Genomic DNA, 17997 nt, shown 5'->3' on the forward strand with positions numbered 1-17997 from the left:
CATCTCCATGACAACGGCACCCGGAGCCTCCGAAAATACAAGGTCAACGTATTGGCAATCCAGCTTCGTTGTGTGTCCATACGAATGTCCGTGTTCTCCCATTGTTGATGTTCATGGTGTAGTGTTCTCTGTGCGCGTGTGTGTGCTTTCACTACAAAAGCAACCAACAGCACGAACCTGTGGCCTGACATGCTCACTACATAGTTTTCAGTGTTCCTGCCATTTCTCTGCATTCTGACACATTTTTAAACAGATTTAGTTGCCCTTGTGCAAAAGATTTAAGAAAAAGTTACTTAATTTCTTTTATTTTTTGCTTTGAGAGACAATCTAAATGCATTTCGTTACAAGACTTCCCCTCCAGCGATGTGCTCTTGTATCAGCTGCTTGAATTTGAAGGCTTAAAAACCTCCTGGGAATGTGTTACCACTGTGCCATTGGCAGATATATCCAGAATACGCCGTGATTGAATAAAAGATCATTCTCATTTAAATTTCTTCGGCTTTTCTTCTTTTCATTTCCAACACAAATGTTACTCTCCCGTAATTTCGGAGCGGCTCGCGGTGACCTTTCACTTAACTTTTCAGCGGATAGATAAACGCCGCCTTTCTTTTCGCTTTAACAATTCGGTAAACAGTTTACTTTTCCTCTAACTTTTTTTACGCTTGTGAGAGAAAAGTGCACCAGTTTGCAGGGCTCACATCAACATGCTCCCATTTCTGTTGATCCGTGTGACCTGGAGCTGAGAGGTTGTACTGAGGGCTCGCTTTCATGCCTTTTTTGCAGAATAAATGCTAATTCAAGGCATTATTCATGTCCTTCCTGCAGAGCTAGGTGTAAACCGACTCCCGTATGAATTATACATACTTCCTCACACCTGCAGTTCTTACCAATAAACAAAGCGCATCTGCACAACCTTTGCCTTTTTTACTTGGGTTTCTCAACAGGATGTCAGTTTTTTCTTGTAACTAATAAGCAAGTAAACCAGATAAGTTTATAAGTACAGCTCTTAAGTGCATTGTGTACTTTTATAATAGGAAAAAAAAACTTGGTTTATGCGCATTATGAATCATTTCCTTCACACAATAAAAATAATTATTTCTTGTGCAATTTTAATGATGATCCATTTAGGGGGGGACAGAAGAGGTTCTTTAATAAATCAAAATATTGCATTAGCAGGCAAAAATAATGCATAAAAATTATATAATGTATCAATATAATGCATATATGCTGTAACATGTCTCGCCTATTGTCAGTTCACCGTTGCAAGCGGGGAGGCGGCCGTTGTTGAGCTACTTTATGTGTCTTAGTAAAACATGTTTTTAGTCTGACATGCTTCTTTTTTTTTTTTTTGTCTTTCCCCTCTGTGATTTTAAACCATTTGTCTTTATGTGGAAAAATACATTACTATTCATCCGAGGTCACTGAAATGTTACAAATAATTCACTTATTTTAATGAGGCGTCTAACTGGGAATCGTCTATCTGGGATGAAACCGTCTCGCCAGGGACCGGCTTCAGTTAGATATTTGGGAATGAGGAAGAAGATCTGCTCCTACTATTTGTAGTTTCCTATTATTTTACAATATTTGAAATAAAACGGCACTTTTTCAGAAATATATGTGGCTTTTTTTTTTTTTTTTTGCCCAAGTGAGACCCCTGTCCAAGAGAATTTCTAACATTTAGCTCCAAATTGATGGTCAAAACTCTGAAGTGCTGCTGACATGGTCCAGTAATATAACATGAATAGATGTAATTATTGTGTTTGAACCTAGTTTGTACTGGGCAGCACCTAAATGTCTGAAATTATTGACGCTGCTGATGTGAACTGCTGCATTTAGAGCATCGGGTTATTTGAGAGCTTCAACATTCTGGGAATCTAATACTCGCCAGCGATTCTCTCATTTCCAGCACTCAGTGATTCGGCGGTCGGAGGAAAAAAGGGAAAATTAGCTTCCAATTAGGCGTCAAGCAGAAAAGAGTGAAAGATGCTCATTGTCTTGCTTAAAGCCAAGATATTCCAAACCTGTCTAAAGAGTGTAATTAGAAAATCAATAGTTAGAGGATTACTGCAATAATGAAATTATTTACACTGAGCATTCATAGTACGACCATGTGAATTCAGTTTTGGCCTGTGGGCCATATGTTTGTTTTTTTTTATTTTTATTACAGGACAATAGGTCATTGTTTTACTCCCGTCAGGCACTTTTACCTCCGGTGTGTAAAATCAGTATTTGCACAGATATGTAACTTTACACTTGCAGTCAACCTTGTGCGCTGAATGAACCTAAAGTCTTTCTGTTACCATAGCAGCCACGCTATCTTTAGAACCCAATCAACAGACTGTTTTGGTCTTTGTACTTTTATCTGAAAGGCTCCCTCACTTCAGACTGCAGATTTCTTGCCGTCATTTCCACTTGAAAAGGAGCTTAGGAACGACGACACACAAAGACGAGAGGCCGTACCGATCGAAGTTGCCTGCTTTATTCCCATATTCTTCAGGGCACATGCTTGGCGTGCGTGAATCATACAGGGACTGATCACCGTGCAAAAATCCACACATTTAATTAACACTCCAGTGATAATAATTTCAGAGTCATGCTGGTAAAATAGCAGTTTAGAAAAACTATGATAGTACAGTAATGCAGTTTTGGGTTTCAGTTCATTTAATGTGAATAAAACTACGAAAATAACACATTTAAAAATGCAAGCAGCCTCAATTGTGCCTTTTTTCTTTGATTTCCTGCATTGAACCTATAATGCACAGGGTTAAATGTGGCCACGGTCTAAGATCTGCATTGCAGTGTAGTGTAGTGTTGTGTTCTTTTTTTCCCTTTTTAAAAAAAAAATACTTTCAGGAATCAACTATTCTTAATGTCCAGCTGGACTCACCACATCTGGAACATCTGGCTGCAGCCGGGAGCTTCAGCACCATTAGGCAGATTGGACTGTGAAGTCTTTATGGTGTGCTGTGAGTACCAACATCAACTACATATATATATATATATATTTTTTTTTTTCTTCTTCTTCTTCTTCTTCTTCTTTTATCAATCCACGGTCACTAGAGGAGGACTGTAATTTACAGAAACAAAAACACTGGAACAAACTGTATTTCTGATGTGTTCATTTCATCACGAAGTTGCTTTTTTATTGTCATTTACATGTTTTTTGTTCTGGGATTCAAGACTGTGAATGGAATCTGGTGTCTGGTTTCTGTGAAGTTTTCGTTCAGACTAGATAAACACTTGTTGGGATCAGGATAATGTATTTATAATAATAGACAACATTATTAGATTTTGAGATGTGAATACATGGTTTGGGAATTTAGAGCTGAAGACATCAAGTGAACCTCAAAAAATGATTTATAAAGTATTACCAACATTTAAAGTATTAACAACAACAACAAAAATCCGATTAAATGCATTTAAAGATATATTTATATATATTAAACTAAACCAAATTAATAGATTTTTTTTAAATAAGCTCAGTTATATGGCCCTGCCCGCTTGCATTACCTCCCGCCACTAGGTGGCGCAAATTACTTTCTTGAAAGCTGAGGACACTTGGGGCCCCTGGCAGTTGTTCAGACGCAGGTTATGCAATGAGTTTTTGTTTGCAGTCCAAATAAATGACGCTTTTATAGACAAGATGCAGCTGAAATCTGCATTCCAAGTGCTGCATCTGCTCCATTTATTATAGTGTCAATCACTTTTATTGCTTTTTTTGGGGGGGGGGGGGGAAGAAAAAGAATATTGGTTAGTTATGCATGAAAGTTTAGTTTCGAAGGTTTAGTTTAATGATAGTCTGCATGTTTTCTGTGCTATGCAATCACCCGTTCTTCAGTCAGTGACAAGAAAATGTGTTTTGTAGAAAAAAATAAGAATTTCTTTTTCTGATGGTTTAAAAATTGTGGGGTTTTTTTTATTGTAAAAGTCAATATTACTAGGTGAATGCATTTAATGCACTTATTACTTTACATCATATGACTGGGGATGTTTATAAAGCACTCTAATGTAAAAAAACAAAAACAAAAACAAAAAAAACTCTCAAGTATTACTTCAGCAGTGAAGCTGAAGAGTTGTCTGTGTGCAGACCTGTAGGCTTGGACGGGGTCTGGGTGGTCCATACATGTAAGGAAAATTGCCATCCTCCCAGAGTGGAGGGTGAGTCTTGTGGTATATAAAGTGCTGCAGGAGTGTGCTCCTGTTACTCTGGGTCTGGAGGGGCTTGCTAAAGGATCAAGGATGAAGCTCTGTGTCCTAACTGCCTTTGCACTTTTTGTGCTCTCTACATTTGACAACGCCGACTCGTCAGCTTATGATAAGATAGTCACCCACAGTCGCATCAGGGCAAGAAAAGAAGGGTAAGCTCATCAATATTGCTCATGAGTTTGAGTGTTGCCTTTTTTTTGATTGTTGCATAGACAAAACTTCAGGAAACATTTTATTCTTTTTTAATTCTTATTCATTTTTAATCTAATCTACTATAATGTGATGTTGTCTTTAGTCATTTTTGTAGGAATGATGGTTTAAGAGAAAATATTTAACTCAAATATAATCTGTGCATGGCAGCTAAAGCTATATATATTTAACAATATTGAATCTGCTCTCAGACAATTCACCAATTTCTCATGCTCGTCAGTGTGACGTCTCACATAGCGACACTTTTCCATATAAGATATGTTTCATATCATCGATTTCATTTGAGATTTTTCATTAATGAATGTTTTGTCCCTTTTTTTCCCCCACCATAAATTCCTGTCAGACCCAATGTGTGTGCACTCCAGCAAGTCATGGGGACCAAGAAGAAGTACTTTAGCACTTGTCGCAACTGGTACCAAGGGGCCATCTGTGGAAAGAAGGCGTAAGTGCTTTTTTTGTGTATCCAGAGGGAAATGCTGTATCTTCTTGTTTTATGCAAATTCAACTGAAATATTTAATCTGACCATTGGTTTGAAACAAAAGAAGCATAGTTTCAGCTTAAACTTCCTTTTTCTCTGCTTCTTTGTTTGGCCATGATGGAAATTTTCCAGGGAGATAGACATCTGTTATCTCACTTTGGATTAAACCATCCCTGAAAATGAAAAACACATTTATGGATGTCGCTCTAAACTCTTTGTACTCTCAGCAGACCCATTTGTTCCAATCAAACGTATGCTGTGGTTTTCATAACCCCAGAAGCCCAGGACATTGTCGGGTGCCACAGCGGTGAACCGCTGACTGGAGGATGTACCAAACGTTGACTGTAATAAGAAATGGAAAAGTATTACGCTTACTCAATCAAAGAGGCCATAATTTTCCTCTGACTTCCCCCTTTTTCAGCAGTTTTGAACACGAATCAATGCTGTGCAGACTCTGCAGTCTCTTTGCTCCCTCGCACACACAAGCGTACACATAAAACATACATGTGTAGAAGAGATGGAGCTCCCACACGGTTCACCTTGGATCCTCCTCTGGCCTTCCTAATAGGCTCGGCTGGGCGTGATGAATGCTCACTGAACTTGGTGATGGTGAAGATGTAAAAAGCAGCCAAAGAGTCTGATCTATTTCAGCGGGAGTCCGAACATGGACGTGTGGAATTAATCAAAATGCAGCTGGCTCGGAGTTGATAAACCAATTCACTTATTTAAACCTGCAAGTCTGTGCTCTGCGAGACGCTGACGTTTTAACAAGCACATTCCAGTTATTTCCAAACCTGCACTGGTTACCTGAAGTTGAGTCAGATTGCTTTTTGAAATAGATCTTAACCTTCTTTTTGGTTTTGAGGCTAGTGAGGCTCATTAAATACGAGTTTAACTGTGTCTTTTGAACACTTTGTTTTGTATTATAACATGGTTAATAATAACTTCCCAAACCAAAAGTGTCATTCCTTCCTCTCTCCCAGCCACTCCACAAAATTTGTCCTATCGTTCACAACACTCTGCCTGCTGTTTTGTTTGAGTTTCTTTTTAACTTGAAATGACTGCGGCATTTTTGCATTCGGTGTATTGAGCCAGTTAATTCACATGTCTGATTTAGACCAAAACAAAAAACTAAGTGGAACTGACAGACCAGAGCTAAAGCTGCAGCATATTCTCCACAAAAGACATCAGCCACTGTCACCTTGATCATATAAAATACTCACCACAGTAGAAAACGGCGCTCGGAGACAGTGCAGCTTAATCTGTACTTAAGGCAGTCGGTGCAGTTTGACTATATGTCGCCTACCAGAGACTGTATCTTCAGCGCCGGAGAGAGTATTCCTGCTTTAATTGTCGTGCAAACAGATTTCTGCCCACTGGCGACGTGTTGAGCTGGAATAAAGCCAGACATAAAATACAGATTACAACAGAGTTAATGTCAATCTCATATGAACGGTACTTGTCTGGAGATGCTGACAATGTCAAAAGTTTCCGGATCCATGGCCAGACACAATCCCTCGGTGTGGGAACACGATGTAAAAGAGGTTCTTTCTTTCTTTTTTTTTTTTTCGCTGACTCTGCCCCAGTGGGGCTTGTGTGATCTCATCCAAGTTCCTGTAACTCCATTCAACCTTGATTCAAATACAGATGTTATGGCGGCCGCTGGCTATAGTCATGACCCGGAGGCATCGCAGTCTGAAACGCCAGCCGTGGAAAAAGCCCCACACATTGTGAAGTCTTGTCTCTTTATGGAGTGGAGAGACCTTTCATCGGCTGCTCATAATTTATAACTGTTCAAGACACAATTGGCAGTAATTTTGGAATCTTTTTCCACAGTCCTACACAGAAAAAAAAGTCTGTGTGCATAAAAGTTTCACATTGTTCATTTTTTTTTTTTTTTTCATTAAAAGACAAATGACACATGCATGGGCCTTTCCAGGTAGACCGATTTTACAGGGGAAAGCTCAATTTAAAGCCTTCCTTAATAATATGAGAAACCAAATATATTACTGGTTACAGTGTGTGTTTTGACAGAAACCAAGCTCCTCATATTGTTCCTAGTCTTTTTCATGAATATGTTCTCCACGATGAGCTGAAAATGTGAAACAAAGAAGCTTCCTTGTTAAACTTCTTCGAACAATAAAATGGCTAATATACCCTAATGAACTCCTGAGCCAACTCTCCACACATATGGCAGTGTTTATGCCTAATGGCTACAATGTGGGCATTCTATTTAATTTTATTAAATTTAATTTTATTATTGCTAAATACCTTATTTTTTCAGTGAAATGCACATTTAAAAATGTCAGGTTTTCCCAGAATTGGAGACAATGCTGGACTTCCAACATGTTCATTCCTGCTGACTCAAGTAATGTTTATATCTCCCAGCTGCTCTTTGAATTTTACAATCTTCCCCAGGCAGCGGCGTCCGAGGCTCCAAAGAGACAGCGCATCTCACTTGTCTCCACCAGCAAAACAGTTCTTGTTTGTGCCTAATTTATCTAAACATAAATCAATCCATTTCTTTAAATATAAAAAGTAACTGTAATCTGATTTTTCAGCTGAGCTCATCTGTTTCCATGCGCTCCATCAACCCTGTTTCTTGTGTGAACCAAAATTTCCTAAAACAGCTATAATTACCCCAAATCCAAAATGTTTGTGTTTTTGAGGGTTTTTTTTAGAATTCCTCGAGTCCAAACTAATTGTTCATCTTCAAATGGGAGGTCTCGGTAAAATAAACCTACTTCTGTAATGGCAGAATTAACTTCAAAGCTCTGTTGGTTTTGGCTCAAGCTGTTAAATCACATGGTTTCTTTGGGTAACACAGGAGTTGATGAGTCACAGCTGGAAACAGGGTAAGCATCAACCCTTCACTGATTGATGCTCTCAACACATTGCAGCCAATAAAAAAAAAAAAAAAATCCTCATTTTATTAAAAGCTGTGTTGAATGACTTCTACTAACGGTCTTTCTAATTGTATGTACTTTTGTGTGCTTTAATCACAGGACCGTGTTGTACGAGTGCTGCCCAGGGTACATGAAGCTGGACGGCATGCGTGGCTGTCCTGCAGGTACAGTCTGCTATAAAGTGTGAAGGTTAGGTGAGGCCGCGGCCTCCAACTGCCCAGCAGCTGTTTTTCAAACCGGATGATTCTAAAAAGAGAGAGATGCTGTTCGCGTGTTGCCTCCACATTGAGGTTCAAAACATCCCCGTTTCCAAAATAACAGATTTATATCTAATGATGCTTATTTCTTTCACAGTTGCCCCGATTGACCACGTGTATGGAAGTTTGGGAGTCGTGAAGGCCACTTCAACTCAAAACTACGCCGACATTTCCAAGCTCAGACCTGAGATTGAGGGACCCGGGTCCTTCACCTTGTTTGCCCCGAGCAACGAGGCCTGGGAGCTTCTGGATGAGGTGAGTCACCAAGAAACAAACACTCGTAAATCTCTCAAGCTTTCAAGGACTTCTGTTCATGCTGTCATCGTTCCAGGTGAGAGTCTTCTCAAAGGAATGAATTCAGGTCAACTCAACTTGGTCATGTATCTTGAAACGTCTTGAAACATCTTGGAACGTCTTTTCAAGACTTATCACTAAGTCCAGTTGACCTGATCCAACTGCTTTGAGAAGAGTCAATCTTTCAAGTTGAAACTTCCATTCCTAAATCTCCCAGTCTTTCAGATTCAGTCTTTGAAGTGGGAACATCTTCTATCTCTAATCTTACAGGAAGTGAGGGCTGCTCTGGTCAGCAATGTCAACATTGAACTGTACAATGCCCTTCATTATCACATGGTCAACAAACGTCTCCTGACCAAAGATCTGAGGAATGGACTGACTGCCACGTCCATGTACAACGACCTTAACCTCCTGATTAACCACTATTCCAACGGGGTGAGTCTCTTCCCTCTCTGTCACATCAGTCCCCGTGTATTACACGTCAGGGAGTGAAACACTGTGGTTGTTTTGATGTGCAGGTGGTGACTGTGAACTGTGCCAGGATCATCTACGGCAACCAGGTTGCCACTAATGGAGTTGTGCATGTCATTGACCGCGTCATCAGTGCTGCTGGAAGCACCATCCAAGACACCGTCGAGATGGATGATGACCTGACAACTCTGATGGTAAGTACCTGCCGGAACAGAGCAGACAATACAAAGACCGATCAAGAACGTGAAACTGGATACAAGCAATAGGACTGAATTGAAAGGAAGCTTGAGCAGCGGTCGCTGGCAGTGCAAAGTGAATAAAACCAATCCGATTTAAAGGACTGGAGAGTTATTGCACATCAACTCTTGGCAGGATTATTTGTATATCAGGGTAGGGGGGTGGGGTGGGGGGGGGGGGGGGGGGGGGCTTTGGGTGTTATCACTATTTTTTGGGGGGGGGGGATTATTTAAAATCTGTATCTCCTTCAAGAGAGAGTCAGAACAGGTAATGTTCAGATCAGATGGAGTCTGATAAGGTACAGCTGAGCTCAGGCCCTTGACTTAAGCACAGAAATACTTAATTGAATGTACCAATTCAACTTTTTGAGGATTCTTACTCTTTTTTTTTAATTATTACATCTCTATGACTGAAAGCAGGGAAACATCAGGGTTCAATCTGTATCATAGTGTTGAGTTGAAAACAAAGTAAACGAACATTCTCTAAATCTAAAAAAGAAGAAAGCCAAATAGAAATAGAACATTAGGAATTCAGAAATAGATACTGCGGTGAAGTGCAGATACTGCAATGATCTACTCGCCTATCATAAGACGGTACAAATAACTCATCACTTAACAAGTTTGGTAGCACACACGAGTATCTTTCGTTTAAACTGTTTGAGCAGTGGTAATAAGCAGGTAGTGTAATTGCCGCCTTGGAATGTTTCCGATATTTGATTGACGATCACCGTTTACAAAATGAAATCACCGTTTCAGGATATCGTCCAAAACGCTGGACTGCTGGAGAAACTGGGTCAGCCAGGACATTACACCCTCTTTGCCCCCACCAACAACGCCTTCGACAAGCTGGGCAGCGACGTTCTGGAAAGACTTCTGAGCAACAAGGAAGTTCTCCAAGGTAAACCAGACCATGGCTTCGGGGCTCACTCTTTGATGAGGTTTTAAATTAGCTGTAGCAGGGCCACGCTTGTATTTCTTGCTGAATGGGTCGGAAAAAAAAGAAATGTAGTGGTTGCTGGCAGTGTGTTTGCTTCTCTAAGTCTTACATAAAGGGTTTCTTTTCTTTCTTTCTTTTTTTTTTTTTTGCATGGTCAGCTTCTTTCAATTCAAAACAGATGATGCCATGGTGACACATTTGAATAACAAAGTTGTACTGTAAATTAATAATTGTCCTAAATCGCTCTAATTTGAAGTCAAACACATTCACATAAACTGGAAAATTAAAGAAAGAAAGACACTTCTTTCATTGCACAATGTTGTTTATGTTGAGAGTGATTTCGACATGCACCACTATAATACCTGATCATAGCGAAAATCGTAATGTGGGGGTCTTGACAAATGGTTGAGCTTTGTAGCACAGAAAAGCAGGAAGCAGCTGCTTCAGTGAGCAAGCTGATCAAATTGGCGACAAATCTCGGCATTTTTATTTGCCCATAGCTTAGCCTGTGATGTGAGAGGTATTTCACATAAAGTTAAACAGAGGACTTTTTTTTTTTTTTTTTTCTCTCTCTCTCTCTCAAGGCCTTCAGGGACCCAAAGGACCTGCGGGTTTCCTGGGCATTATTTCCCCAGCTGCAATCAAACATAAGAAAGAACAATAAAACTGCCAACACTTCAAATAAGCATGCAACTTTAACAATTGTTTCTTCTTCTTCTTTTGTTTTTTGTTTTTTTTTAAGCTCTTGTGAAGTACCACCTCCTGGACTCAGTCCAGTGCTCCGAGGCCATCATGGCTGGCACCTCTTACCAGACCCAGGAGGGAAGCAACATTGAAATCGGATGCGATGGCGATAGTCTGACAGTTAATGGCGTCAAGATGGTCATCAAGAAGGACATCGTCACCACTAATGGTGTCATCCACCTGATTGATGAGGTGCTCATGCCAGACTCAGGTTAGACTTCTATGCCTCATTCATAAACCAAAACTGTCTCCAAAGCCTTGACGGTTTTCTGTAATTCACATCCTCCCGTCTTTCTGTAGCAAAGCAGGTAATGGAGCTGATGGGACCGTCCCAGTCGACCTTCGGAGACATGGTGTCCGAGCTGGGTCTGTCTGCAGAAATGCAAGGAGATGCTGATTACACCCTGCTGGCTCCTCTCAACATGGCCTTCAATGGCAAGTTACATGCTGGTCGTCATATCCTTCACCCCAACCCCCCCACCCCGGTGTGTTTTCATTCAGCAGGTGGTAATACTGACTGGTCCAGACTCGGTCCAAGTCTGGAATAAAGAGGAAATACATTTCTCCCCCCTTTGCCTGCTGACTCATAAGTGAATGTGCTTGTATGGCGCGTTGGGGATTTGGGGGATTTACTGGTACGCCGCATTTGCTTCACGCCATGTAAAAGCAAATACTCAGAGTCTCCGAGGACATTCTCCGACCTCATTTGAATGAAGCAGATGTGTTTTCCTTTTTTTTTTTTTTTTTGGTTAGCAGGAAAAATCTAATTAATTAGCGGATAATCCTTTTCTTTAATCTTCACAGACATACAGTCTTGAGTGGGAGTGATTGCCCAAAGCAGCATTAACTCGATGGAAAAGGGGCTTTAAATTTCATTCAGAAATTACAGTGTAATATTTTCATTGTCTGACTTTTCCATCTTGTTAATCTTGCGTTCTTCGACTGAGAACTTTGAGGATGCCCTACGAGGAATTTCTGTAATATGACTGAAAGTAAAGTCTATACCACGGAATATTAATGTGTGTGCAGTTTATGTAGCTACAACAATTACAGTTGTACAAGAAAATTCACAAATTTCTTCCACTGTGCAGATGAAGTGATGTCCATGGATCAGAGGTTGTTCAAGATTATCCTGGAGAGCCACATCGTGAAGAATAAATTCGGACTGGGTCAGCTGTACAACGGCCAGCGTCTGGAGACCATTGGGGGGAAACTTCTGAGGGTCTTCATTTATCGCTCGGTACGTTCCAAGAATCGTGGCAGTAAGCCACTGGCAGACACTATATATAATGATCCTTGTTTTTTCAATCATTAATCCTCATATCTTCACCATCAATCCCACTACGTCTGGTGAATGATGTCCGCAGGCTGCGTGCATTGAGAATTCCTGCCTCATCAGAGGCAGTAAGGAAGGAAGCAATGGGGCCCTGCATCTCATGAGGACCTTTTTGAAACCAGCAGAGAAAACCATGTATGAGATTCTGACTGAAAACGGAGGGTTCAAGTAAGTACAACGGGGGGGTCCTAATGAAAATGGCCTGTGGTCTTAAAACGCCGCATAGCACTAAAACCACATCTCCCTGTATCTGTCCATTAAATCCACATGGCGCATATGGGAATGTGAAAGCGCTGTTGTTGCAGTGTGTCAGTCTTCAGTGGTTTCTATAACAGCCAAGTTACTGTTTTCTTCCCTCCGCCGCAGGATCTTTTTGTCCCTGATGGAAACTGCCGGCTTGACTGACCTGCTCCGGCAGGAGGGAGACTTCACTCTGTTCGCCCCGAGCGATCAGGCCTTCGCCGGGCTGAGTGACAGCGACTTCGAGCTGCTGAAGAGTGCGTCCGCCTCAAAACAGTGTTGCATTGTGAAGCGCTTCAAGCACACCTGGAAGGGCCTGTCTGATTAATTTTCTTAATTTCAGGTGACATTAATGCCCTCAGAACCATCCTGTTGTACCACATCAACAATGGCATCTTCATTGGTGGAGGTCTGGAGACTGGCGTGACCAACCTGCTCAAGACTCTGCAGGGCAGCAACCTCCGAGTGATCTTTGTAGGTATTTAGTGCAGCAAGATTGAACATGTAGTATGCATGTATTTAATTTAATTTAATGAACAATCTTTAGATGCACCCTTTGAAGTTTTTCCTTATCCCTGAGCATTAAGTTTTACAACAATTTTGCATTTATACTTCACTGGAAAAAAATATTTTAAGCTTTAAATCAATCATTTCTGCTTTATTTACTCTCATTTATTGCTTTGAAACAGGTTTATTCATGCTACGCGTTTCATTGATTTCTGTAATTGTTTTTTAACATCACCCACCTCAGGCAAACAACACAATGCAGGTGAACTCGGTCGAAGTCCCTGACTCTGACATCATGGCCACGAACGGAGTCGTGCACTTTGTGAACCACGTCCTGTACCCTGCAGGTATGCGTTTTCATCCAGTCGAATCTATTAACGCTCCATTTATTTCATAAATCTGTCAAGCGACGTGTTTTATTTGATGTTTTCATAAAGTGTAACGTCACCACCCTTGTGCCTCCTCACAGATATCCCCGTTGGAAGCCAGGAGCTGCTCTCGCTGCTGAAGAGGTTCATCACACACATCCAAATCAAGGTGGCACATCAACAACTGCCTTCAACTTATTAGAGTTGCGCGATTATAAATGGCAGGGTGTAACTCAACATAAAGCACAGGACAAGAACCTGCCTGAACGGCGTCTGTGAGCACATTCAAGTGGTGCTTAAACATTCATGTTGTTTGCAGTCGACTTATTTTATCAGTATCTACTATCATTTCCAAACTTATGATAATAACTAATAATTCACATTGTTTGCTTCCTATCATGCAATAATTTGTGTTTGTGTAAAAGGTTGAATCAGATGTTTACTTTTTCTTTTTTGTTCACAGTACATTTCAGGATTCAGATATCAGGAAATCCCTCTTACATTTATAAGTAAGTAGCATTAACTTTGTTATTCATAGAACTGGGGATGCACCGATGACACTTTTATAAGAACGAGTACAAACACGAGTACTAACCTTTAGCTACTTGCCGATACTGAGTACTGATACGGGTACTTATCAAATGCGATTAAGCCTAATTTCTACTACATACGCAAACAATATGCTAAGACTTTGCATTGCCAATCCCGAGGGTCGGAAACTTATTGAGTTGCCCATCACGCTCAAAATCGCTGTTAATGAGTGCATCAGGAACACTTAAATTATGTTTAGCATGTCGCATCGCCAGTGTATGTGCCATGGAATTCTTCACCGATACCGGTATCGATATTGGTGCATCCCTACGTGGAACTACGCTTCTAATGTCCTGAAGTGATTGTGTTTGACATTTGTTTTATCTCCCCCATTATCAGAGACCATTGTGACTCGTGTCGTCCAGCAAGGTACAGTAATGATGATCACCGAGTATCATCATCTTGTGATTCCTAATCATTAAAGTCTAGGTTTTCAAAGATGTCGGAAGGGGTTCAAGTTTAAGTCTTCAAGATAACACACATGAAGCATTTTTTTCTAAGTGATTTGATTATGAATCACAATTTTTATCACCAACCTTTCTGATCCAGAGAAAGGTTTGGTTGTTTGGTTTTGTTATCAAAGCTGTATTCAAAAGTCATTTTCCTGAAAATCTGCCTTTATTTTTTTGCAGTTCCAGAGGTTACCAAAGTCACGAGGGTTATTCAGTCGGAGCCCACCATCACCAAGGTCACCAGGGTCATCGAAGGCGAACCCACCATCACCAAGGTCACCAGGGTTATTGAGGGCGAACCCATCGTTACCAAAGTCACCAGAGTTGTTTCAGGTTAAAAAAAAAAAAAAAAAAAAAATCCTAAATCAATGCATTTAAATCTCAAAATCATTTCTTCAGAGAAATCATGAATTTTGTGTTTTTTACAGGCCCTCAATACTCAGTGAGCAGTGGAACCACTAACGTCGCCCTGGAAGGTCTGTGACACTGAGTTTTAACCAAAACAGTGCATTATCACATATAATAAACCAGTACAGTTCATTGAAGGCTGATTATACTGTCTCCACCTGAATGCAAAACATGATCTTATTATGAAGTGTTAAGAATGGAAACAAGTCCAAAATCAGATAAAGCAACAATAAATCATAGTATATGTATTAATAAAACACAAAGCTCAAACACAAATATTGTACTAAATGTCATCATCAAGACAATAATTAATGTTTCAGGGACATTAGTTGCAGAAACATTTCAATTAAAAGCCTCTTACTAATAATAACCATTATCAGATTTCATTTATTGCCTTTGGATCATCCATTGACAATAATATCTTCTATTTTTATACCTCACGTTGTACTTGATTAGGAACTCAATGGACAGGAAGAACATGCAAACTAAACACAATGCTGTTATTATATACACAGAACCCAAAAGGGAATATTTTGAATCAGAAAGCCTGTGGTTTCTGTCGATTATAAAGTATATTTTCTTCAGTTCACCACTCAATTAATGAATTACATTTAATTCAATGACATTATGTTAATATATTTTGGACCTTAAAGGCTCAAGCAGATATTTAGAAAGTAACCTGATCTGACTTAATATGTACTTTAGGATCTAAACATGCATGATTTCGTTGCACTTTCACATTTCTCTTTCCATCAGGAGTCAACCATTCAGAGTTTTCAACCATCCAAGGAGGAGCGAATATGGACCCTGACAGACTTGCTAAAATGATCCAGCGTGAGTTTCATTAAGATTGTACCAGTAAAGCTTGAGAGCATATAACTTGCAGAATAATGTGTGACTTCTATGTTTGCTTGCAAGGAGGCAACCTGAGAGGAAGTTCCCGGCGAGTTGTAGGTAAAAAAAAAAAAAAGAAGTCATTTCGACAGTCTGAATAAAGAGCCTGCTTCTTTTTTACGCAATGAAACAAACGCAGCCTCTGTGCTGCATGAGGATATTAGTTTTAGTCTGCTGCTGCAATAATCTAAAATACTTATCGGGCTGCAATGTATGCCACAGTCATAACTTCATGCATGAGTGTGTTTGAGGGAATTTTTTTTGACATTTTGGGAATTTTGTTCCAAACTTACCTGGTGAGTCTGTTGATAATATTGATAACATCCAGCATTTGGATCCTGCACAAGTGGAAAGTTAGTGAAGTTCAATTACGACAAAGGTATAAACATGAGATAAGGGAATAAAATAAGATGTGACTGAGTCACAGACCTGAAGTACAGCACAGGGAAACTGATCAAATATGTGGGTTTTTTTACTGACAGCAACACACATCTTTGTCAAGATTTAAAAGAAATCAATCAATATAAAAGAGACTCTCAGATTGTAACAGTAATGACAATCACGTGATAGGTTTGGCCATTCTGAATGCAATTCAACCAATAATGTAACAAAATAGTAAAAGTCACTTTACAATCATGATGAGGACATTGTGGTAGAGTATGTGGAAGTGAATATGATGACTATCCCATCTATTATGACTATTTATATAAGCAAACTGGACAAAAGCCCTACTTTTGTATCATTACATTATAGTTTCTAATGTAATGTGATGACTTATTACGTTATTGGCAGAATGCTACTATATATGGGCAAGTTATTGTGGTTTGGGTTTTATTACATTGAAAAAGACCAACACTATTCCAGTATTGGCTTGTCTGGGCAAACAGTCTCATCTTCACATCAAACTCTCAGCAAGAAGAAGACTCTCATATTCCCAAAATGTCAACCGATCCTGTCAGCCGCTCAATCATTTTTACTGCCTCGCTTGCCGCCACTACCCTCACCTGAAAGCTACGCTGACGCTCGGCACCGATGCCCCCGCAGCTTCTGCTGTTCATGCAGCATTTAATGAGGCCCACCGTCGCCACAGCGTCCCGCAGCCTCATGTTGGTCTCGGCCAAGAGGGATGATTTGTCTCATCTCTCTCTGCTGTGCTGAGCCTGGCATTTCCATGTGGTGACGGATGCAGCATACAAGCCAAGCATCACACTGTATATGTATTTACATTGAGATGATGATTTATTCCATGTGACTGACATGTATTTATTCTTTTCTTCTTCTTCTTTTTTTTTTACCAGCGGGCAACAGGAGGCAAGCATAAGTGGACACAGACATGAGGATATTCCCTTGTAAAGCCGGAGAGAGACAACAAACATGGAGCTTTAAAATGATATTTCAATGCAGGGATTTTTAAAAAAAACAAACAAAAAAAACCCTACAGTGTCAGTGATACTTTTAATATACTGTACCCTCCAAAACTATTCTCCCAAACAGTTTAATGGTGCTTTGAATGTACATATATATACGGATACTTTAGGTTCAGTCTGTGTAAACGGTAGAAAATGACATTTTGGCATGACTTTAAAGACACAAGCACTCAGGTCTGCATTAACGTCAGGAAATATCCCAGCCATTACATCAGCAATAAAGACATTTTCTCAACTTCTTTATGGCTTTGCCAGAGGTGAAGGTTTACGTGGGGAGATTTTTTTTTTTTTACAAGCTGTTGGGGAGCATTACTAAAATCTCAGCATGAAAAGATTGGAAAACAAAAAGACATCTTCTTACTTTTAACTGTAATTTTATTTTGTTTTTGGCTGTGAGTGGTTAGATTATCTTTCATGTAAAGTTTGTCTATGCATGTGTTATTTGGAGCGTTGTATCCGAGTGCAGATACTCTCCTTTCTACTTTCCAATAAAGTGCTTTCATTGAGAAAAAGTCTTTTGAAAATCTGAGCAGATTGTGGTTTGGAGTCATTTCCTGTCAGGGATCTTAAATGGTAAATATTGCTTCTGAAAAGATCAAATGTAAGACCTAAATATTATGTCTGCTTTTTTTTTTTTTCAAGTAAAAGGTGTTTAAATTAAACACTGAAATGTGTGGAGCATGAGTCATCCTTTTTATTTATTTTTTTATTTTTTTATTTTAGTCCGCCTAGCAGTCTGCTTCGGCAGATGAGAGGCTGTAAAACATAAATTAAACAAGGGTTCAAATCGGGAACTCTCCTTTCAATCTTCAAGGAAATCAGGTTTTCTCCATTTAACACACAACATTTAACAGAAAATGACTTGCAACTATAATTTTCTATAATCACCAAAAAGCTGATGTTAAGCGTTTAACATTTATTCATTTCATGGAAATATATGAGCTCATCAAAATTTGATTGTAGCTTTGCATGTGGGAAAGGTTTGGAAAAGGCCATGTTTACTATTATAGAAACTATGAAGATCAGTTCAACTC

The 17997-nt window shown here is 39.7% G+C and overlaps 1 protein-coding gene across 1 annotated transcript; it reads left to right on the forward strand.

The window, feature by feature from the left end:
- Positions 1–4217: 4217 nt before the first annotated feature.
- On the forward strand, positions 4218–17647 carry postnb (periostin, osteoblast specific factor b). Its single transcript, XM_080507880.1, has 22 exons — positions 4218–4358; positions 4760–4858; positions 7901–7965; positions 8156–8313; positions 8623–8787; positions 8871–9017; positions 9816–9957; positions 10739–10951; positions 11041–11175; positions 11832–11980; positions 12108–12244; positions 12443–12573; positions 12660–12790; positions 13068–13170; positions 13293–13360; positions 13655–13700; positions 14122–14151; positions 14415–14567; positions 14663–14710; positions 15399–15476; positions 15561–15596; positions 16835–17647. The coding sequence occupies exons 1-22, from the start codon at positions 4240–4242 to the stop codon at positions 16855–16857; spliced, it is 2376 nt and encodes a 791-aa protein (XP_080364006.1). The 5' UTR covers positions 4218–4239; the 3' UTR covers positions 16858–17647.
- Positions 17648–17997: the final 350 nt, after the last annotated feature.

This window comes from Blennius ocellaris (genome assembly GCF_963422515.1).
Source record: "Blennius ocellaris genome assembly, chromosome: 2".
In the NCBI taxonomy this organism is placed as follows: Eukaryota; Metazoa; Chordata; class Actinopteri; order Blenniiformes; family Blenniidae; genus Blennius; species Blennius ocellaris.